The sequence below is a fragment of the Zea mays genome, chromosome 3, assembly GCF_902167145.1.
Source record: "Zea mays cultivar B73 chromosome 3, Zm-B73-REFERENCE-NAM-5.0, whole genome shotgun sequence".
In the NCBI taxonomy this organism is placed as follows: domain Eukaryota; kingdom Viridiplantae; phylum Streptophyta; class Magnoliopsida; order Poales; family Poaceae; genus Zea; species Zea mays.
In genome coordinates, this window is record NC_050098.1 from 123,441,770 (window position 1) to 123,466,409 (window position 24,640).

Genomic DNA, 24,640 nt, shown 5'->3' on the forward strand with positions numbered 1-24,640 from the left:
GCTCACTCGCTGCTGCTGGGTGCTATGGGTTAGGTCGGTAGTGGCTTTTGATAATGATCATGTGTGTTGTACACCCTACCCGTTGGTGAGGTGACTTGACTGGCAGAGGAATCTCCGAATCTGGCAGTGGAGACTGCACACGGGAGACGGGACTACTCCCTCCCATGTGTTGGTCAATTCCAGAAGACCGGCCGGTCCTGTCTGGACACGGGACCTCTGTTTTTTTTTTGCTTTTTACAGTGTGGTTTACTTGTTTGTGCAATATATTTTTTTAAAACAAAAACAAATATTATTTCTTCTTCGAAGCCTGGAACTTTCGTTTTGTCGACAGGGCTGATTGCGACCGCGCTTTGCTTTGTCGCGACGCGAGCCTGCGCGTTGCGTTCGTGGCGTCGGGGAGGGGGGGGGATGGCAAGCGCCGGTTTGCTGTATTGGTCACGTGATGCGGCTGCGCAACGGCCGGGGCCAGGGCGGTGCCGCCGCGGCGACGGGATCGCGCGTGGTTGGTGTGACGGACGGGTGGGGGCGCACCGAGCGCATGCCGCCTCCATGAGGATTGAGGAGGCCCTCCCGTCCGGATGCATCACACATGCCACTGGCTTGGCTGGCTGGGACGTGATCCCCTGCACCGGCTACGTGTTCTTCCTTCTCACAGAGAAGATGCTGACAAGGAAAACGGCGGCCTCGTCACGGCTCCGACGCGATCCGTGGGTGGGCGGGCGGGCGCGTCCCTCGCCGGAGCTGGTGCCGCGTGTCGCCTTCTCTGCAACGCCACGTGCCTGCGTGTGTGTGTGCGCGCGCGAGAGGTCCTAGTCGTCCTAGTCCCCAGTGATTTCGCTTGGAATTTTTTTTATCCGAATCTTGAGGGTCTGGAGGAGCTTCATGGCTACCACCCTCAGCCCGTGCGTGCTGCAGTGTAGTGGTAGGTGTGAACGGAGCCCGGTTCTCGTCCGATCGCCAGCTTTAATAAGCACAAGGTAGTAGTAGGTGCGAAGAGGAGAACGGCCTTAACTAACTGCTCTCCTCACGCTGCCAGGAATGAGCTTGACGACGGTGCCAGCTGGCACGACCTTATTATTTTTTTATTACTAGATTACAAGGGAAACGATTGATCACGGCGCAAATTAAGCACTCGCCTCATGACCCGATCCTCCGAAGCCCCTTCGCATCACGGCGCTTTGCGGTGCTTGTCTTTGACTTTTTTTTTTCAAAACTCGCAATGGGTACACACAGTAGCCGCAGTCTTTAAAAGTTGATTAGTCTTCTCAATCTGACCTGAATTTTGGATAAGTCGAACTCGAGCCGGGGAAAAATATACTCTCTCTGTTTTTTTTAGTTGTCGCTGGATAGTTCAATTTTGCACAATCCAGCGACAACTAAAAAGAAACAGAGTGAGTATTAGTTAACAACCAAACCCCGCATACATTTGTTTATGTATAAATCAAGCCTAAGTACCTAGGATACGTCCCTCCTGTCTCTAACTACTTTTTATTACGATCTTTATTCTCGATAGAAGAGTGATAACTAGAGTGGATGAATAAAGGACAAATCCAATACTGATGGGCGATGGCTGATGGCTCACATGAGTAGAAGGGTGGTACTGGATCATGATAAATATGTTTCTTCGCGGCTTAATAAATTTTAGTTCAAAAATGTATAGAAATAGAGTCTGATTCTAATCCGATTCGATCTTTAAATTAAATTTTATAGTGTAAAATTTAGACCTTATTACCACCCTACGCATGAGTGCGCCCGTTAATAATTTTTATAGTTTAGTACTTTGAGTTCCCTGTCTAGTGTGAGTTGTGACACTTATTACAGCTAAAGTACTGAATTATATGCTCTTTGAGTTCTATGTCTATGTCTAGTGTGCTTAATAGTAGCGCCGAGAGCGCTCCCTCCTCTTCTCGCAAGCGTGCCTGCCAACTTTGAAAAAAAATATCTTAGATATACCTTTGCTCTTTGCTTTGAGCGCTTGTATTTTGTCCTTGTGTTTCTTCTTTACCGAGTTAAGTGCTTAACTAGCATTTGTGGCAATCACCATCGATCATCTCTATGGCTGCATCTTTCTTCAATCTTGGATGTGGACTTGACCTAGCCCACGCACAACGACACCTGCAGAGTAACTGTTAGCCCACTAATTATCTACTACCAAACACAAGGCTTTCAAAATCTCCCCTATATATACATACTAGTCGGTTGCCCGTGCGTTGCGACGGCTTACAATAATATTCACGTAAACTATCCACCAAATAAATCTCAAGATTTTTTATTGATTGTCTCCGCTCTCCGTATAATATTTTTTTTGATTTGGCTAACTGATGTTATTGTTTACTCCATCCAATATGTCTTGGTACAACACAGCCAATGAAGTAAACGATTAGAAGAGAGTTCACAACGACTAACTGAACAAACAGAAATTATAGAATAACATAATTCCACCATACAGAGACCAAATAAGAGAAAGTTTGTGAGCTCAAGTTTCTAAAATAAGTCACATGAACTCAAACTTATAAAAAAGATAGATCAAAATATGGAGTGGTTGCTAAAGTCAGACATCAATAAAAATTGGATGCGCTCCATATAAATTATGCTACTTCGTAGCAATTACTAACGTTTAAAACCAACAAATAACCTTTCATTTTACAGTATTGTGACAAATCATTGTTGCTCCATCCAATTCAGCAACCTCAAACACCATGGAGTCCATTGCGCCAATATGGTCTCAGAAACAACCTAATGCTTGCAAGAGCCAAGAACGTCGTGTTGTGCTTGGGTTGTAGCCTCGGCCTGTAGTGCTGGCACATCCCGACATGATTATATTTTTTTATTTTACAAAAAATGTATATACATATATACAATTATATTCAATATTAAAAACATTTGATCATTATGTTCTACTGGTTAGACAGCTTCACCTAGTGTCTCTCGCCCTTTTTCTATCAGAGCATGGATTGAACATCACCTCATTCTTTTTCCATCAGGGCATGAGTTCGAACATCACCTCCTACACCGTTTTTAACATTTTACGCTGATTTAATCAAATGAGCCGACGGACTAAAGGGCCGGCCTGGAGGTTGGTTGCGCGGACCGGACGGGCGGTAGATTAATTTTAAATAGCTGTAAGGAGTTATTTGTAAAAAGATAACGCGGGATGACCGTTGAAACTGGTACTTAAGTATACTAGAGATAAGAGATATGACTTTCAATCCCGCGAATAGATACGTTCATTCATAGGAGTACGCACCTGTGCCGTGCACCGTGCACGAGGGTCTCGGTTTACACCATGTTCTTTTTTTAGAAGAAAAAAAATTAAACTTGTCCTAAGCAGGACGTACGGTATATAGCACCTACTGCCAATAAGATATATATTGCTGCTGGTAAAATATTTTATAATGTTTATGGCTTTATAATGTTTAAACTTGTCCTAATAGCTGACACATGACAGACTCTAACCTTTCAGTTTCCTTGGAAAGCAGTAGGCCAGCAGCCACACCCCAGGCGACAGATGGCGCGATCGTCCACATGGTGGAGGTGGATAGCAGCAATCCAGGCTTTTCCAGTTTGGTTCCAAGGCGGCCTCCGTGTTTTTAATTTTACACACACATATATACATCCTCCTCTCGTTTTCTTCGGCCACTTCTTTTTTCTTCTTCTTCTTCTTTTTGTTGCACACATATATGTATTCCAGGGAAATTTCCCTTGGTGTGTGCCATATACATGCATGTGGAGGAGACGGGGATGGAGAGCTGTGAGCTAGTCCCCTTTGTACTACAGAAAGAAAGTGCGTGCTGCCCTTATTTCTGGAATGAAAAGGCAGAATGGGAAGAGGGGGGAAAAAGGGGATAGATAGATGTGGAGGTTGAGGGAGACCCACACCACCATATAAACCCCCCTCTTCCAAACTAGTCACACATGGCACAAGCACACAGCTCATCAGTTCTTCTTCGTCGTCTTGGCTAGCTGCCTAGCTAGCTAGCTAGTTCCTCACTCCTCTCCGAGAACCCCCTTTTTCATCTCTCTCTCTCTCTCTCTCGGTCTCGCCCAGCTCCTTTCGATGTTATCGTCTCTGCTGGCCTCGCAACTCGTCGAGAGAGACTCGTGAAAAAGAATCCAGATATAGCTAGAGAGACCGAGAGGGCAGCTAGCATGTCGATGAGCTTCTTGAGCATGGTGGAGGCGGAGCTGCCGCCGGGGTTCCGGTTCCACCCGAGGGACGACGAGCTCATCTGCGACTACCTCGCGCCCAAGCTCGGCGCCAAGCCCGGCTTCTCCGGCTGCCGCCCGCCCATGGTCGACGTCGACCTCAACAAGGTCGAGCCATGGGACCTCCCCGGTGAGTACGTACGTCCACGCAAGTAGCTAGATAAATCTTTTTTTTAATTTGCTAGCGCTCCTTTCTTTTTCTACGACCTTCTTCTCAGCTAATAAAAGCTAGCTAGCTGTGCGTCTTCCTTGATTAATTCCTCCATGATATACTTGCACCAAGTTGATGCATATATGCGCAGGGAGATGAGAAAGATGCAGAGAAATCACACACGTCAAATTTCCCTAGCTTGCTCGACACAACACGATCCTTAAATCTGTCCCTGTTTATTATATTCTAGTCCACGATCAAAACTCACAGCTTTTTCCGTTTTTTTAAATAAAACACAGCCTCTTATTTTCTGCTGTTTTTTTTTAAAAAAATCATGATTTTCCAGAATAAAGCTATTTGGGATCGATCCTCTGTTGCTTCAGCGTCAAGAGAAACACCACACGAGTCCCCGGCCAAATGTGCTGTTCATACACTAAACTGCTGCACACACATCACACTCTCCTACATGCTTTTATTTTTCGTCAGCAAGCTAGCTAGGATAGTAATATCGACGTTGCTACCTAAACCTTTAGAAATAATTCATGATCGATCTCGTTTTCATGCCTATTTATAATCATTTCCTTGTCTTCCTCTTCACTCGGTATATATTTTATATACCTCTTCCTCTAGCTTCTTTTTTTTCTTTGGTTACCATGAACTTGACTTAGCTTGTTATTGATGACGCCTCCCCAACAATGAATAGTTATGACCAGCTGTATTTTAAGTCGGAGGTCAAACTAAAATTAAGCAGTAGGTATACACACACCATTAATTAATTGAAAAACACATCGATTTAATTTGTTTTCCGTTCGTCGGCTGTAATTATCCAATTTGTACACGATGGTTTCTTTGTTTGTTTCTGAAACCTTCTCGCGCGCGCGGTGGTATAATATCAACGTCACGATCAGAGTACGCGTGTACACGTACTGCGCTCTCGATATGCACAAGACCACACTAACAAAGCTAGCCAAGCGTCCGTCGCTTGGACGAGCTTTTTGCCAATCTAAAAAGAAGAGTAAAATTAACTTGAATCATTTGGAGTTCATCTAAATTCACCGCGAGGAACGACAACCCTCTGCTATATGGTATATCTCTCGATTTGTTTAAGCCGGTGAAGCCGTCCTGCTGCCTGCCAAATAGCTAGACTCTAGCAACTACTGAGCTTTAAAAAGAGAAACAAAATTAAAGAATGGCAACCTTTTTACGGCCAACCCCTTTTAACGTCTGCCCAACGAATCTTCTCTTCGACCTGTTTTAGCTTGTGTCCAAAATGCTTTCCGTCTCGTAGTCCTGCGTTCGTTCTAGATACCTCTCACCATTTGATCTTGATTAAAAAAAACATTGACTATATATATATATATATATATATATATATATATATATATATATATATATATATAGTATATTTTAATCTAATATGGAAGAAGAGAAAAACTAATGTGCGTGCAACTATCAGAAGCAAAATTTTCTGTTTTTTTCTTCTAACATTATCGGGTAAATTAGAATTCAAAATTTTATGTATCAGTATACTATATATTATAATACCCTCCGGCTCAGATGCATATCCGTTTTAGATAATTAATATATTTATACAACACTTGATGATGTGTGTGTTTTATATACATGCATCCAGATTCATTATCATCTATTTGAATATAGTAGATATAAAAATCAATAGCTAAACCGAATACTACTTTAGGACGGAGAGAGTAAAATATAAGTATAATTTTTTTTGGTTTTTTTTTGTAATTTTGATTACACGGCGATTATATTATATTGTACGGCCGGGGAAGCAGCCTTGATTGTGCACAGACTGCATGCCGTACAAACTGCAAGAATAATCGTACATGCATGCTGATGAACTGAAAGATCTTGAGCTCGTGGCCCTCCTAATTTGTTAAATAAAAATGCACATCGGAAAGCAACAAACTGCAAATCACGCCTTACGCATGAGATCTCAGATTCCCAGCACGCTCTCTCTCTCTGTCTGCACATCACGTCACGTGTCCCTCCCCTCTTGTGAATTGATGCCCGGATCAGCACACTACTGGCAGCAGAAGGTCCCAAATCTAAGCTATGCATGGGCGGGCTACATACATACACCACCCCCATGCTATTTCTAGCAGTGGCTCCAAACCTCAGCATCCACATAGTACAGGCTACAGCGTGTGGTTGTGATGGTGACCACAAGAATCCTACTACATGCATGATGATGATGATGTGCTGCACAACTCACTCACTGCCCATGAACAGCGTCTCCTACCTGCCAGCCAGTGTCATTGTGCCAAGAACAAATGAATGAATGATTAACTGGCGTCGCTTGCTGAATCATTCCCCTCCTCCTTCTTCTTCTCGTGTGCGCATGATGGTCATGCAGTGGCGGCGTCGGTGGGGCCGCGGGAGTGGTACTTCTTCAGCCTCAAGGACCGCAAGTACGCGACGGGGCAGCGGACGAACCGGGCCACGGTGTCCGGGTACTGGAAGGCGACGGGGAAGGACCGACCCGTGGTGGCGGCGCGGCGAGGCGCGCTGGTGGGGATGCGCAAGACGCTCGTGTTCTACCAGGGGAGGGCGCCCAAGGGCAGGAAGACGGAGTGGGTGATGCACGAGTACAGGATGGAGCCAGCTGCTCCTCTTCTTGATCACCAACCCTCCTCATCCAACTCCAAGGTAAAATCGGTCGATCCATTATTCGATGAAACGACAAGTTAAGACTCCATTAATTCGACGAACTGACCGGGGGTGTTTTAACTGTTTCGTTGTCGTCCATCGATCCTTCTCCTGTCATCATGCATGTCACCAGCAGGATGAAGATTGGGTGCTGTGCAGAGTCATCTGCAAGAAGAAACTGGCAGCAGGAGGCCGCGCAGGAGGGGGCAGCTCGAGGAGCCTGGTCGCCAGCAACGGCGGCCGCGAGACCGCGCCAGCCACCCCGCCGCCGCCGCCGCTGCCACCTCGCATGGACACGGACGCCACCCTAGCACAGCTCCAGGCCGCCATGCACGCCACCGCCGGCGCGCTCGAGCAGGTGCCCTGCTTCTCCAGCTTCAACAACAACACTGCCAGCTCTAGAGCTGCTGCCGCAGCAGCAGCAGCGCAGCCATGCTACCTGCCCAGCATGGCCACAGGCGGCAGCCACGGCACGACGAGCTACTACCTAGACCACGCGATGCTGCCGCCTGAGCTGGGTGGCTGCTTCGATCCTCTCCACGGCGACAAGAAGCTGCTCAAGGCGGTGCTGGGCCAGCTCGGCGGCGACGCGGTGGCGCCGGGCCTGAGCCTGCAGCACGAGATGGCCGCGGGCGCTGTCGTCGCTTCATCCGCTTGGATGAATCACTTCTAGGGGACATTAGTTCAGCAGCGAACCTAAGTATGTGATTGGTTGCGTATATTATGGGAAATACATACATATATACATAATTGTGTGGTGAAACATTTGTGTGTGAGGCAAGGAGTAGAGCATGCGTCATTTTTTTGGTTGCTGCCGATCGATTTGGACGAAGGCCATGAGGCAAGGAGTAGAACTCTGTAATATAATGATGGCTGCTCAAGTGTGTGTACACATTCAGATGCAGAGGTCGTATGTCATGAGCGATGATCAGGAGAATTTCAGATTGGTTATTTTACTGTGCCTGAACTCAACCCCAAGATCACACTTGACACCACTCACTCACTCACTCACTCAGAGACACAGTGCACATTCATAGAATCATCATGGTAAACAGACAGAAGACAGAACAGTGGCTGCCAAACCCAATCAATCATGCCATTTATGCAGGAAAGTAGGCATGACAGTCACATCCGAGCATCTCTTCTTTACCACACCATCTTTCTTTTTCCGATGTGTATTGTTGCGATGACAATCATGCTAACCAAGCAGTCAGCTGAGTGAGGGCTCCTGGGCACTGGCTTTCCACTGCACTGTTCCTGATATGCTGTGCGGGCCAGCAGCACCTTTCAGAAAAGACCTGTGTGCTTCGTTACACCTTTCAGAAAGAGGCATCCATCCTAATTCCTAACTGCGCTTGCTGCACCTTTTTTGTCGTCAATACTGGTACTCGTACATATAGCGGGCTTTCATTTTCAGAAAGTTAGGACTATTCGTTTCAGATCAAATCTAACTGTACTGCTGCACCTGTGATCCATTAAAGACAAAAAACAACGGTACATATTAAAGTCAAACGAATAAGTTAAAAAATTGCCCAATTCACCCCTGCCCGAACGAAATTTCGGATCAAATTTAAATACATCCAAAATTTTTAAATTTTCTAACGCAGTCTTTCCATTATCTATTTTTTTAAGACATCCAGCATTACAGTTACATAAAAACAATAAAATAAAACTGTATTTTATAATACTCATTAGATAGATCTATTGTATCAGATGTTCTAATATCATCCTGAATTATTTTTGGGACCATTTTAGCGTGGATTGGGGCGGGAGGCCAAATCCGGCTGATTTATTTATATTTTTTGGCCGAAATGTTTTTTTCTGGACCCAGCGAAAGAAAGGAAATTTCGGTCCGAAATTGTAATCCCATATAACTACACATCCTATACACCTTTCGATTCTCAATCTTCCTGTAACAGTACGTAGGATTTGCATCAAGGTGGCAGTTTCTAGATACTGAAACGTCCCAGTCTTTCTCTGCTCTCTTTCATGCCAGTATCCATCGCATGAACATGTACCTGCACTGTGATCGATTTCACATATTGTTTACACTACTGCGGTACAGCTCATTAGAAGCAAAAAAAAGAAAAAAGAACCGGTGGTGATAGATACAGCGAATTCACTGTTGTTAGGTCTAATCGGATGTTCATGTTTTCCTGTTTATACCACTTATCAAAATAAAACATATAAACAGTTTATATTCATGTTTTATGGTAATAGGTCACCCTTTTCTATTCTAGCAATTGAGATTCAACTAAGGGGAGTTTAATCTATTTTCAGGGAAATAACCTAAGACAACCGAGTAGTGCAATTAAGGACCACTCATATTCAAGAAGTCAAGAGAGAGAGAGAACAGTTTACAATTTTTTTTTCTATAGTCAAACCGATCTCGAATGGGCTGAATTTCATCAAAATCCGTCCATTTCGGTAGGGCCCGACACAATAAGAAAACCGGACAAACAAGAATTAAGCCCATTTTGAATTCCTTGTCCATCTAAAAGTTCGATCTAGCCCACAATTACCTCCTCTTCGTGTATAGCCGCAAACCTCAACTTAGAAACCCTACCATCCATATGGATTGAGATGAGACTGAATGAAAGAAATTATTTTTTTTGATTTAATAGAGATTTAAATCCATCCAATTTATATGGACTGGATGGGATTTTTTTTTATTTAATAGGGATTTAAATCCATTTAGGGCCCGTTCGGTTGTACCGGAATGAGCTAGGATTCATTCCAGCTCATCAAAATCTATATAAATTAGAGAAGTAATCCGGCTAGAAATTAATCCGAGGCTTCAATCTGGAACAACCGAACAGGGCCTTAGGCCTTGTTCGTTTCTGCCGGATTGGTGGGTCGGAACGATTCCTGACCGGATTGCTTCTCTAATTTATACAAACTTTGATTAGCTGGAACGAATCCGGGTGCAATCCGACGGAAACGAACAAGGCCTTAGGCCCTGTTCGGTTTCACCGGAATAGACCAGGATTTATTTCAGCTCATCAAAATCTATATAAATTAGAGAAGTAATCCGGCTAGGAATCAATCCGGGTCTCCAATCCCTATCAACCGAACGGGGCCTCAATCTTCCCCAATCCGCGTGGATTGAGTTTACATAGAACCACCCTTACCTGGTGGCCGGCGGCTAGCAATTGGCTCCCAAAGTGGAGGAGCGCCTGGACCTCTTACTTCAGTAGCGTCTTTTTTTTCCCATGTCATTCCTCCTCTACTTCAGAGCTGGCTTTCAGATTTAGTCATATCTTGGCGAAATTTTATCACATCATGCTTTTTTTACCAGTCAAATTAGGTGAATCCCGGGCCAAATTTCCGAAACCCGTCCATTTCGGTGGGCACGGAAAAATTCCGGGCCTGTTTGGTTCAGCTTTTTCTGATCAGCTTTTCCGAGAATCTAGCTGTGGGGAGAATCTGGCTGTGTAGAGAATCTGAGTATCATTAGGATTACGTGCGTAGGAAGATAAAGTTGTCCATGGAACTCAGGATCTATAAAGTGATGGATTACTACAATTGCGACGACTCAACCGATTATATGTTTATGTTGATTTTGAATGGTTTTTACCCAAACGAATTTTATAGAAGCTGGCTGAAAAGCTGAGTGTTTGGCAGTCCGCAACAGCTTTTGGTGGCTAGAAGCTGCGAAAAGCCGAAACAAACACGGGCTTCAGCTTTTGAATCCTAGAACCCTGAGTGAAGCAATGACAAAATTACATGCTGCGTAAATAACAACAAAAAACAGGTTGAAATATAGTAGTGTTAACTAATTGGACATCCCACTGTATTAGGAGCATATGTTTTCTCTCTCTCAGTTCAATAGGCAAATTTTTACTACTAACTTCGTTCTCGAATATTTGTCGCCGACTAGTTCATTTTTGAACTAAACCGCGATAAACAAAAAAGATCGGAGAGAGGGAGTACGTATTAAAAAAAATCATTAATTCTTGAGGCCTGCGTTTGTGCAGAACTATAGGCAATGGTTCATTCTGATATTGTTTCTGAAAGGACCAAGAAGAAAAACTTACTGCAAAGTACAGTAGCATGCTAGCTAAAAAAAGAAAAGAAAAAGAAAAAGAAAAGAAAATCAAAGAAAAGTAGGATATCTATAAATTTTTTTTAGACTGTCACCGGGGGGAGAGGATCCCCACCTGATTTTCATTCAGGTCTTTTTGCCCAAAGCGGCTAGAGTTTACAGCAAGCTAGCAGCATTGTAGCTAGCATAGTTACAGGGGGAGGGCGAAGCAATGATGAGATTACATAATAGGATTAGAGAACACCAACAACCAAGCACCTAATACTTGTGCCTCTTTCCTGTTGTGCCTGTACGCCCAAGCTTTTGCTTCAGAAGCGCATGAATGCAAAGTGGCCGCAAGAGTGGCATGATCCTGACGGAAGACGACACCATTTCTGCGTTTCCACAATTGCCAGCAGCAGAGGAGGACAAAGGAGTTGAATTCTGCACCCGGAAGACGATCAGGGCGACTGATGTTTGGCAGGTCCTGGGTGCCCAGGTCATCAGCGACAGAGAATCCGATGGAGCTCCAAAATTGGCGTGCAAACGGGCAGTGGAAGATGATGTGCGAAGGAGTTTCACTGTCTTGGTTACATATTTCACAACAGTCATCATCCACAATCCCTTTTTTCTTCAGGTTCCATTTGCACTGAATTTTTCCTTGCATAAGCAGCCAACAGAAGAATTGTGCCCGCGGGGGGGCTTTGTTACCCCAGATGAAAGTGGTGCTAACATCACCATGCCCCAAGGACCCTTTAAGCAGGTTGTAGAGAGTAGAGGTCTGAAAATTACCAGTGTGATCCGCAAGGAAGCAATGTCTGGTATCTGGTCGATCGGCGAGGCTTGTGTTGTTTACTATTGTTAGCACAGCTTCTAGTTCCTCCTGGGCTTGTGGCGTGAGGCGCGGGACTAGGTGCAAACCCTGCAGCACCACCTCTCTCACGCAGACCTTTTGCCTGATGCAGTGTGAGTACAGGGCCGGGAAGGCTGTAGACAGGTCGTCAGGCCCAGACCAAGCGTCATGCCAAAAATCAGTGCTGCAGCCATCCCCAACCTGAGACGAACTGGTCGCTTGATAGATGGGCAGCTGATAGTCGCCTAGAGGGGGGGTGAATAGGGCGAAACTGAAATTTACAAATATAAACACAACTACAAGCCGGGTTAGCGTTAGAAATATAAATGAGTCCGAGAGAGAGGGCGCAAAACAAATCCCAAGCGAATAAGCAAGTGAGACACGGAGATTTGTTTTACCGAGGTTCGGTTCTTGCAAACCTACTCCCCGTTGAGGAGGCCACAAAGGCCGGGTCTCTTTCAACCCTTCCCTCTCTCAAACGGTCCCTCGGACCGAGTGAGCTTCTCTTCTCAAATCAAAGCCGGGAACAAAAACTTCCCCGCAAGGGCCACCACACAATTGGTGCCTCTTGCCTTGATTACAATGGAGTTGTGATCTCAAGAACAAGTGAGAAAGAAAAGAAGCAATCCAAGCGCAAGAGCTCAAAAGAACACGGCAAATCTCTCTCACTAATTGAAAGGGAATTAGGCTTACACCTAGTTCCTAAATAATTTTGGTGGTTGAATTGCCCAACACAAATCTTTGGACTAACTAGTTTGCCCAAGTGTATAGATTATACAGGTGTACAAGGTTCACACTCAGCCAATAAAAAGACCAAGTTTTGGATTCAATAAAGGAGCAAAAGGGGCAACCGAAGGCACCCCTGGTCTGGCGCACCGGACTGTCCGGTGTGCCACCGGACAGTGAACAGTACCTGTCCGGTGCACCAGGGGACTCAGACTCAAACTCTTCACCCTCGGGATTTCTCGGAAGCCGGCGCGCTATAATTCACCGGACTGTCCGGTGTGCACCGGACATGTCCGGTGCTCCAAGGAAGCGCGGTCTCCGGAACTCGCCAGCCTCGGATTCGCGTGGCAGCCGCTCCGCTAAAATTCACCGGACTGTCCGGTGTGCACCGGACTGTCCGGTGTACCAGCGGAGCAACGGCTCTCTTCGGCGCCAACGGCTCCCTGCGGTGCATTTAATGCGCGCGCAGCGCGCGCAGACGTCAGACTTGCCCATGCCGGTGCACCGGACATCAAACAGTACATGTCCGGTGTGCACCGGACACCCAGGCGGGCCCACAAGTCAGAAGCTCCAACGGCTAGAATCCAACGGCAGTGATGACGTGGCAGGGGCACCGGACTGTCCGGTGTGCACCGGACTGTCCGGTGTGCACCGGACTGTCCGGTGCGCCATCGAGCAGACGCCTCCAGCCAACGGTCAAGTTTGGTGGTTGGGGCTATAAATACCCCAACCACCCCACCATTCATTGCATCCAAGTTTTCCACTTCTCAACCACTTACAAGAGCTAGGCATTCAATTCTAGACACACACAAAGCGATCAAATCCTCTCCAATTCCACACAAAACCCTAGTGACTAGTGAGAGTGATTTGCCGTGTTCATTTGAGCTCTTGCGCTTGGATTGCTTCTTTTCTTTCTCACTTGTTCTTGAGATCACAACTCCATTGTAATCAAGGCAAGAGGCACCAATTGTGTGGTGGCCCTTGCGGGGAAGTTTTTGTTCCCGGCTTTGATTTGAGAAAAGAAGCTCACTCGGTCCGAGGGACTGTTTGAGAGAGGGAAGGGTTGAAAGAGACCCGGCCTTTGTGGCCTCCTCAACGGGGAGTAGGTTTGCAAGAACCGAACCTCGGTAAAACAAATCTCCATGTCTCACTTGCTTATTCGCTTGGGATTTGTTTTGCGCCCTCTCTCGCGGACTCGTTTATATTTCTAACGCTAACCCGGCTTGTAGTTGTGTTTATATTTGTAAATTTCAGTTTCGCCCTATTCACCCCCCCTCTAGGCGACTATCAATTGGTATCAGAGCCCGGTGCTTCATTAGAGCCTAACCGCTCGAAGAGATGTCGGGAGATCACGCCAAGAAGGAGATGGAGACCGGCGAAAAGCCCACTACAAGCCACGGGAGCACTTCATCGGAAGAGTCCCGCACCAAAAGGAGGGAGAAGAAGAAGAGCTCCTCCAACAAAGGGAAGGAGAAGAAATCTTCTTCTCATCACAAAGAGAAGAAGGAAAAATCTTCTTCCCACAAGCCGCATCGGAAAGGCGACAAGCACAAGAGGATGAGGAAGGTGGTCTACTACGAGACCGACACTTCATCAACATCGACCTCCGACTCCGATGCGCCCTCCGTCACTTCTAAGCGCCAAGAGCGCAAGAAGTATAGTAAGATCCCCCTACGCTACCCTCGCATTTCCAAACATACACCTTTACTTTCCGTCCCACTAGGCAAACCACCAACTTTTGATGGTGAAGATTACGCTAGGTGGAGCAATTTAATGCGATTTCATCTAATCTCGCTCCACAAAAGCATATGGGATGTTGTTGAGTTTGGTGCGCAGGTACCATCCGTAGGGGATGAGAACTATGATGAGGATGAGGTAGCCCAAATCGAGCACTTCAACTCACAAGCCACAACAATTCTCCTCGCCTCACTAAGCAAAGAGGAATATAACAAAGTACAAGGGTTGAAGAACGCCAAGGAGATTTGGGATGTACTCAAAACCGCGCACGAGGGAGATGAGCTCACCAAGATCACCAAACGGGAAACGACCGAGGGGGAGCTCGGTCGGTTCCGGCTTCACAAAGGGGAGGAGCCACAACACATGTACAACCGGCTCAAGACTTTGGTAAACCAAGTGCGCAACCTCGGGAGCAAGAAGTGGGACGACCACGAAGTGGTAAATGTTATTTTAAGATCTCTCATTTTTCTAAATCCCACTCAAGTTCAATTGATTCGTGGTAATCCTAGATATACTAAAATGACCCCCGAGGAAGTTATCGGGCATTTTGTAAGTTTTGAGTGCATGATAGAAGGCTCGAGGAAAATCAACGAGCTTGGCGACCCATCCGAAGCTCAACCCGTTGCATTCAAGGCGACGGAAGAAAAGAAGGAGGAGTCTACACCAAGTCGACAACCAATAGACGCCTCCAAGCTTGACAATGAGGAGATGGCGCTCGTCATCAAGAGCTTCCGCCAAATCCTCAAACAAAGGAGGGGGAAAGACTACAAGTCCCGCTCCAAGAAGGTTTGCTACAAATGTGGTAAGCCCGGTCATTTTATTGCTAAATGTCCTATGTCTAGTGACAGTGACCGAGGCGACGACAAGAAGGGGAGAAGAAAGGAGAAGAAGAGGTACTACAGAAAGAAGGGCGGCGATGCCCATGTTTGTCGCGAGTGGGACTCCGACGAGAGCTCAAGCGACTCCTCCGACGACGAGGACGCCGCCAACATCGCCGTCACCAAGGGACTTCTCTTCCCCAACGTCGGCCACAAGTGCCTTATGGCAAAAGACGGCAAAAAGAAGAAGGTTAAATCCAACTCCTCCACTAAATATGAATCGTCTAGTGATGATAATGCTAGTGATGAGGAGGATAATTTGCGTATTCTCTTTGCCAATCTTAACATGGAGCAAAAAGAAAAACTAAATGAATTGATTAGTGCTATTCATGAAAAGGATGACCTTTTGGACTCCCAAGAGGATTGTCTAATTAAAGAAAACAAGAAACATGTTAAGGTTAAAAAGGCTTATGCTCTAGAAGTAGAAAAATGTGAAAAATTATTTAGTGAGCTAAGCACATGTCGTGAGATGATTGACAACCTTAGAAATGAAAATGCTATTTTAAATGCTAAGGTTGATTCACATGTTTGTAATGTTTCAATTCCCAATCTTAGAGATGATAATATTGACTTGCTTGCTAAGATTGATGAATTGAATGTATCTCTTGCTTGCCTTAGATTAGAGAATGAAAATTTAATTGCTAAGGCTAAAGATTTTGATGTTTGCAAAGTTACAATTTCCAATCTTAAAGATAAAAATGATATTCTTCATGCTAAGATTGTGGAACTTGATTCCTGCAAACCCTCTACATCTACCATTGAGCATGTCACTATTTGTGCTAGATGTAGAGATATTGATGTTAATGCTATTCATGATCACATGACCTTAATTAAGCAACAAAATGATCATATAGCTAAACTTGATGCTAAAATTGCCGAGCACAACTTAGAAAATGAGAAATTTAAATTTGCTCGTAGCATGCTCTATAATGGGAGACGCCCGGGCATTAAGGATGGCATTGGCTTCCAAAGGGGAGACAATGTCAAAATTAGTGCCCCTCCTAAGAGATTGTCCAACTTTGTTAAGGGCAAGGCTCCCATGCCTCAGGATAACGAGGGTTACATTTTATACCCTGCCGGTTATCCCGAGAGCAAAATTAGGAGAATTCATTCTAGGAAGTCTCACTCTGGCCCTAATCATGCTTTCATGTATAAGGGTGAGACATCTAGCTCTAGGCAACCAACCCATGCTAAATTGCCTAGAAAGAAAACTCCTACTGCATCAAATGATCATGCTATTTCATTTAAAACTTTTGATGCATCTTATGTGCTTACTAGCAAATCCGGCAAGGTAGTTGCCAAATTTGTTGGGGGCAAACACAAGGGTTCCAAGACTTGTGTTTGGGTACCCAAAGTTCTTGTGTCTAATGCCAAAGGACCCAAAACCGTTTGGGTACCTAAAGTCAAGAACTAAAATTGTTTTGTAGGTTTATGCATCCGGGGGCTCAAGTTGGATACTCGACAGCGGGTGCACAAACCATATGACTGGGGAGAAAAGAATGTTCTCCTCATATGAGAAAAACCAAGATCCCCAACGAGCTATCACATTCGGGGATGGAAATCAAGGTTTGGTCAAAGGACTTGGTAAAATTGCTATATCTCCTGACCATTCTATTTCCAATGTTTTTCTTGTTGATTCCTTAGATTACAACTTGCTTTCTGTTTCCCAATTATGTCAAATGGGCTACAACTGTCTATTCACTGATGTAGGTGTCACTGTCTTTAGAAGAAGTGATGATTCAATAGCATTTAAGGGAGTGTTAGAGGGTCAGCTATACTTGGTAGATTTTGATAGAGCTGAACTCGACACTTGCTTAATTGCTAAGACTAACATGGGTTGGCTCTGGCATCGCCGACTAGCCCATGTTGGGATGAAGAATCTTCATAAGCTTCTAAAGGGAGAGCACATTTTAGGATTAACAAATGTTTATTTTGAGAAAGACAGGATTTGTAGCGCATGCCAGGCGGGAAAGCAAGTTGGAGTCCATCATCCACACAAGAACATCATGACGACCGACAGGCCGCTTGAGCTACTCCACATGGATCTTTTCGGCCCGATTGCTTACATAAGCATCGGCGGGAGTAAGTATTGTCTTGTAATAGTGGATGATTACTCTCGCTTCACTTGGGTATTCTTTTTACAGGAAAAATCTCAAACCCAAGAGACCTTAAAGGGATTCTTGAGACGGGCTCAAAATGAGTTCGGCTTAAGGATCAAGAAAATAAGAAGCGACAACGGGACGGAGTTCAAGAACTCTCAAATTGAAGGTTTCCTTGAGGAGGAGGGCATCAAGCATGAGTTCTCTTCTCCCTACACACCTCAACAAAATGGTGTAGTGGAGAGGAAGAATCGAACTCTTTTGGACATGGCAAGAACCATGCTTGATGAGTACAAGACACCGGACCGGTTTTGGGCCGAAGCAGTCAACACCGCCTGCTATGCCATCAATAGGTTATATCTTCACCGAATCCTCAAGAAGACATCATATGAACTCCTAACCGGTAAAAAGCCCAACATTTCATACTTTAGAGTTTTTGGTAGCAAATGCTTTATTCTTGTTAAAAGAGGTAGAAAATCTAAATTTGCTCCTAAAACTGTAGAAGGTTTTTTACTTGGTTATGACTCAAACACAAGGGCATATAGGGTCCTTAACAAGTCCACTGGACTAGTTGAAGTCTCATGTGACGTTGTGTTTGATGAAACTAACAGCTCTCAAGTAGAGCAAGTTGATCTTGATGAGATAGGTAATGAAGAGGCTCCATGCATCGCGCTAAGGAACATGTCCATTGGGGATGTGTGTCCTAAGGAATCCGAAGAGCCTCCAAATGCACAAGATCAACCATCCTCCTCCATGCAAGCATCTCCACCAACTCAAAATGAGGATGAGGCTCAAGATGGTGAAGGGGAAAATCAAGAAGATGAGCCACCTCAAGATGATGGCAAAGATCAAGGGGGAGATGCAAATGATCAAGAAAAGGAGGATGAGGAAGAACCAAGACCGCCACACCCAAGAGTCCACCAAGCAATCCAACGAGATCACCCCGTCGACACCATCCTCGGCGATATTCATAAGGGGGTAACCACTAGATCTCGAGTTGCTCATTTTTGTGAACATTACTCTTTTGTTTCCTCTATTGAGCCACACAGGGTAGAGGAAGCACTTCAAGATTCGGATTGGGTGGTGGCGATGCAAGAGGAGCTCAACAATTTCACGAGGAACGAGGTATGGCATTTAGTTCCACGTCCTAACCAAAATGTTGTAGGAACCAAATGGGTCTTCCGCAACAAGCAAGATGAGCATGGTGTGGTGACAAGGAACAAAGCTCGACTCGTGGCCAAAGGGTATTCACAAGTCGAAGGTTTGGATTTCGGTGAAACCTATGCACCCGTAGCTAGGCTTGAGTCAATTCGCATATTATTAGCCTATGCTACTTACCATGGCTTTAAGCTTTATCAAATGGACGTGAAAAGTGCCTTCCTCAATGGACCAATCAAGGAAGAAGTCTATGTTGAGCAACCTCCCGGCTTTGAAGACAGTGAGTATCCTAACCATGTTTATAGGCTCTCTAAGGCGCTTTATGGGCTCAAGCAAGCCCCAAGAGCATGGTATGAATGCCTAAGAGATTTCCTTATTGCTAATGGCTTCAAAGTCGGCAAGGCCGATCCTACACTCTTTACCAAAACACTTGAAAATGATTTATTCGTATGCCAAATTTATGTTGATGATATTATATTTGGGTCTACTAACGAATCTACATGTGAAGAGTTTAGTAGGATCATGACACAGAAATTCGAGATGTCGATGATGGGGGAGTTGAAGTATTTCTTAGGATTTCAAGTGAAGCAACTCCAAGAAGGCACCTTCATTAGCCAAACAAAGTACACTCAAGACATTCTTGCTAAGTTTGGGATGAAGGATGCCAAGCCCATCAAGACACCCATGGGAACCAATGGGCATCTCGACCTCGACACGGGAGGTAAGTCCGTGGATCAAAAGGTATACCGGTCGATGATTGGTTCATTGCTTTATTTATGTGCATCTCGACCGGACATTATGCTTTCCGTTTGCATGTGTGCAAGATTCCAATCCGACCCTAAGGAATCACACTTTACGGCCGTAAAACGAATCTTGAGATATTTGGCTTACACACCTAAGTTTGGGCTTTGGTACCCTCGGGGATCCACATTTGATTTGATTGGTTATTCGGATGCCGATTGGGCGGGGTGTAAAATCAATAGGAAGAGCACATCGGGGACTTGCCAGTTCTTGGGAAGATCCTTGGTGTCTTGGGCTTCAAAGAAGCAAAATTCGGTCGCTCTTTCCACCGCCGAAGCCGAGTACATTGCCGCAGGTCATTGTTGCGCGCAATTGCTTTGGATGAGGCAAACCCTGCGGGACTACGGTTACAAATTAACCAAAGTCCCTTTGCTATGTGATAATGAGAGTGCAATCAAAATGGCCGACAATCCCGTCGAGCATAGCCGCACTAAGCACATAGCCATTCGGTATCATTTTCTTAGGGATCACCAACAAAAGGGGGATATCGAGATTTCTTACATTAACACTAAAGATCAATTAGCCGATATCTTTACCAAGCCACTTGATGAACAATCTTTTACCAGACTTAGGCATGAGCTCAATATTCTTGATTCTAGAAATTTCTTTTGCTAGCTTGCACACATAGTTCATTTGAATACCTTTGATCATATCTCTTTTATATGCTATGACTAATGTGTTTTCAAGTCTATTTCAAACCAAGTCATAGGTATATTGAAAGGGAATTGGAGTCTTCGGCGAAGACAAAGGCTTCCACTCCGTAACTCATGCTTCGCCATCACTCTGAGCAACTCTCTATTCCTTGGGGAGAAATGAGCATCAAAGAAAAGGACTTCATCCTTGGGGGAGAGAGCAAAAGCTCAAAAGCAAAAGGACCGAATTTCGTCTTTGGTATAATCTTAACTCATTTACTTATGACCAAAGGGGAAGAAATTACTTCTAGGGCTCTAATGGTTCCGTTTTTGGCGATTCATGCCAAAAAGGGGGAGAAATGAGCCCAAAGCAAAAGGACCGCACCACCACCACCAAATTCAAAAACTTAGTGCTTTCCAAAAAGTATTTATCATTTGGTATCCTATTGTGTTCAAAAGGGGGAGAAAGTAGTATTTCAAAAATGGTAATTCAAAACCCTCTTGAACACTAAGAGGTGGATCTCTTTTAGGGGGAGTTTTGTTAAGTCAAAAGAAAAGCATTTTGATTCAGGGGGAGAAAATTTCAAATCCTAAAAATGCTTTGCAAACTCTTATTCATTTGCCTTTGACTATTTGCAAAAGATCTTTCAAATGGATTTACAAAAGGAATTTGCAAAACAAAACATGTGGTGCAAACGTGGTCCAAAATGTTATATAAGAAAGAAACATTCCATGCATATCTTGTAAGTAGTTTTATTGGCTCAATTCCAAGCAACCTTTACACTTACATCATGCAAACTAGTTCAATTATGCACCTCTATATTTGCTTTGGTTTGTGTTGGCATCAATCACCAAAAAGGGGGAGATTGAAAGGGAATTAGGCTTACACCTAGTTCCTAAATAATTTTGGTGGTTGAATTGCCCAACACAAATCTTTGGACTAACTAGTTTGCCCAAGTGTATAGATTATACAGGTGTACAAGGTTCACACTCAGCCAATAAAAAGACCAAGTTTTGGATTCAATAAAGGAGCAAAAGGGGCAACCGAAGGCACCCCTGGTCTGGCGCACCGGACTGTCCGGTGTGCCACCGGACAGTGAACAGTACCTGTCCGGTGCACCAGGGGACTCAGACTCAAACTCTTCACCCTCGGGATTTCTCGGAAGCCGGCGCGCTATAATTCACCGGACTGTCCGGTGTGCACCGGACATGTCCGGTGCTCCAAGGAAGCGCGGTCTCCGGAACTCGCCAGCCTCGGATTCGCGTGGCAGCCGCTCCGCTAAAATTCACCGGACTGTCCGGTGTACCAGCGGAGCAACGGCTCTCTTCGGCACCAACGGCTCCCTGCGGTGCATTTAATGCGCGCGCAGACGTCAGACTTGCCCATGCCGGTGCACCGGACATCAAACAGTACATGTCTGGTGTGCACCGGACACCCAGGCGGGCCCACAAGTCAGAAGCTCCAACGGCTAGAATCCAACGGCAGTGATGACGTGGCAGGGGCACCGGACTGTCCGGTGTGCACCGGACTGTCCGGTGCGCCATCGAGCAGACGCCTCCAGCCAACGGTCAAGTTTGGTGGTTGGGGCTATAAATACCCCAACCACCCCACCATTCATTGCATCCAAGTTTTCCACTTCTCAACCACTTACAAGAGCTAGGCATTCAATTCTAGACACACACAAAGCGATCAAATCCTCTCCAATTCCACACAAAACCCTAGTGACTAGTGAGAGTGATTTGCCGTGTTCATTTGAGCTCTTGCGCTTGGATTGCTTCTTTTCTTTCTCACTTGTTCTTGAGATCACAACTCCATTGTAATCAAGGCAAGAGGCACCAATTGTGTGGTGGCCCTTGCGGGGAAGTTTTTGTTCCCGGCTTTGATTTGAGAAAAGAAGCTCACTCGGTCCGAGGGACTGTTTGAGAGAGGGAAGGGTTGAAAGAGACCCGGCCTTTGTGGCCTCCTCAACGGGGAGTAAGTTTGCAAGAACCGAACCTCGGTAAAACAAATCTCCGTGTCTCACTTGCTTATTCGCTTGGGATTTGTTTTGCGCCCTCTCTCGCGGACTCGTTTATATTTCTAACGCTAACCCGGCTTGTAGTTGTGTTTATATTTGTAAATTTCAGTTTCGCCCTATTCACCCCCCCTCTAGGCGACTATCACTAATCACTAAAGCCTTGTGTGGAATTGGAGAGGATTTGATCTCTTTAGTGTGTCTAGAATTGGATGCTAGAGCTCTTGTAGTAGTTGAGAAGTGGAAAACTTGGATGCAATGAATGGTGGGGTGGTTGGGGTATTTATAGCCCCAACCACCAAACTTGACCGTTGGCTGGAGGCGTCTGCTCGATGGCGCACCGGACAGTCCGGTGCACACCGGACAGTCCGGTGCCCCTGCCACGTCATCACTGCCGTTGGATTCTGACCGTTGGAGCTTCTGACTTCTGGGCCCCCCTGGGTGTCCGGTGCACACCGGACATGTACTGTTTGATGTCCGGTGCACCGGTATGGGCATGTCTGACGTCTGCGCGCGCTGCACGCGCATTAAATGCACCGCAGGGAGCCGTTGGCGCCGAAAAGAGCCGTTGCTCCGCTGGTTCACCGGACAGTCCGGTGCACACCGGACAGTCCGGTGAATTTTAGCGGAGCGGCTGCCACGCGAACCCGAGGCTGGCGAGTTCCGGAGACCGCGCTTCCTTGGAGCACCGGACATGTCCGGTGCACACCGGACAGTCCGGTGAATTATAGCCGAGTCGCCCTGGAAATTCCCGAAGGTGGCGAGTTTGAGTCTGAGTCCCCTGGTGCACCGGACAGGTACTGTTCACTGTCCGGTGGCACACCGGACAGTCCGGTGCGCCAGACCAGGGGTGCCTTCGGTTGCCCCTTTGCTCCTTTGTTGAATCCAAAACTTGGTCTTTTTATTGGCTGAGTATGAACCTTTTACACCTGTATAATCTATACACTTGGGCAAACTAGTTAGTCCAAAGATTTGTGTTGGGCAATTCAACCACCAAAATTATTTAGGACTTAGGTGTAAGCCTAATTCCCTTTCAATCTCCCCCTTTTTGGTGATTGATGCCAACACAAACCAAAGCAAATATAGAAGTGCATAATTGAACTAGTTTGCATAATGTAAGTGTAAAGGTTGCTTGGAATTGAGCCAATATAACTACTTACAGGATATGCATGGAATGTTCCTTTCTTTATTTAGCATTTTGGACCACGTTTGCACCACGAGTTTTGTTTTTGCAAATTCTTTTGTAAATCCTTTTCAAAGTTCTTTTGCAAATAGTCAAAGGTAAATGAATAAGAGTTTGTAAAGCATTTTCAAGATTTGAAATTTTCTCCCCCTGTTTCAATTGCTTTTCCTTTGACTAAACAAAACTCCCCCTAAAAGAGATCCACCTCTTTAGTGTTCAAGAGGGTTTTGATATACCATTTTTGAAATACTACTTTCTCCCCCTTTTGAACATAATAGGATACCAATTGATAAATACTTTTGGAAAGCACTAAGTTTTTGAAATTGGTGGTGGTGCGGTCCTTTTGCTTTGGGCTCATTTCTCCCCCTTTTTGGCATGAATCGCCAAAAACGGAATCATTAGAGCCCTCTAAGTAATTTCTTCCCCTTTGGTCATAAGTAAATGAGTTAAGATTATACCAAAGACGAAATCCGGTCCTTTTGCTTTGGGCTTTTACTTTCTCCCCCAAAGACAAGGTCCTTTTCTTGGAGCAATGGCGAAGGATGAGTTACGGAGTGGAAGCCTTTGTCTTCGCCGAAGACTCCAATTCCCTTTCAATATACCTGTGACTTGGTTTGAAAACACATTAGTCATAGCATATAAAAGAGATATGATCAAAGGTATTCAAATGAGCTATGTGTGCAAGCTAGCAAAAGAAATTTCTAGAATCAAGAATATTGAGCTCATGCCTAAGTCTGGTAAAAGATTGTTCATCAAGAGGCTTGGTAAAGATATCGGCTAATTGATCTTTAGTGTTGATGTAAGAAATCTCGATATCTCCCTTTTGTTGGTGATCCCTAAGAAAATGATACCGAATGGCTATGTGCTTAGTGCGGCTATGCTCGACGGGATTGTCGGCCATTTTGATTGCACTCTCATTATCACATAGCAAAGGGACTTTGGTTAATTTGTAACCGTAGTCCCGCAGGGTTTGCCTCATCCAAAGCAATTGCGCGCAACAATGTCCTGCGGCAATGTACTCGGCTTCGGCGGTGGAAAGAGCGACCGAATTTTGCTTCTTTGAAGCCCAAGACACCAAGGATCTTCCCAAGAACTGGCAAGTCCCCGATGTGCTCTTCCTATTAATTTTGCACCCCGCCCAATCGGCATCCGAATAACCAATCAAATCAAATGTGGATCCCCGAGGGTACCAAAGCCCAAACTTAGGTGTATAAGCCAAATATCTCAAGATTCGTTTTACGGCCGTAAGGTGTGATTCCTTAGGGTCGGATTGGAATCTTGCACACATGCAAACGGAAAGCATAATGTCCGGTCGAGATGCACATAAATAAAGCAACGACCCAATCATCGACCGGTATACCTTTTGATCCACGGACTTACCTCCCGTGTCGAGGTCGAGATGCCCATTAGTTCCCATGGGTGTCTTGATGGGTTTGGCATCCTTCATCCCAAACTTGGTTAGAATGTCTTGAGTGTACTTCGTTTGGCTAATGAAGGTGCCCTCTTG

General features: G+C 45.3%; 1 protein-coding gene across 2 annotated transcripts; it reads left to right on the top strand.

Moving 5' to 3' along the window:
* The first annotated feature begins 3,497 nt into the window (after nt 1–3,497).
* On the top strand, nt 3,498–7,983 carry LOC103650490 (NAC domain-containing protein 21/22). Of its 2 annotated transcripts, none has more exons than XM_008676077.4 (3): nt 3,498–4,336; nt 6,735–7,027; nt 7,161–7,983. In XM_008676077.4, the coding sequence occupies exons 1-3, from the start codon at nt 4,150–4,152 to the stop codon at nt 7,698–7,700; spliced, it is 1,020 nt and encodes a 339-aa protein (XP_008674299.1). In that variant the 5' UTR covers nt 3,498–4,149; the 3' UTR covers nt 7,701–7,983. The 2 variants fall into 2 exon arrangements, with proteins under 2 accessions (XP_008674299.1, XP_008674300.1); XM_008676078.3 differs by having other exon boundaries at nt 7,164–7,983.
* Nucleotides 7,984–24,640: the final 16,657 nt, after the last annotated feature.

Bases quoted from the DNA above. Each gene is read 5' to 3' on its own strand.
- LOC103650490 (XM_008676077.4), top strand. From the start codon at position 4,150: ATGTCGATGAGCTTCTTGAGCATGGTGGAGGCGGAGCTGCCGCCGGGG. The intron at 4,337-6,734 runs GTGAGTACGTAC...ATGGTCATGCAG, and splicing joins CGAGCCATGGGACCTCCCCG to TGGCGGCGTCGGTGGGGCCG. The intron at 7,028-7,160 runs GTAAAATCGGTC...GCATGTCACCAG, and splicing joins CCTCCTCATCCAACTCCAAG to CAGGATGAAGATTGGGTGCT.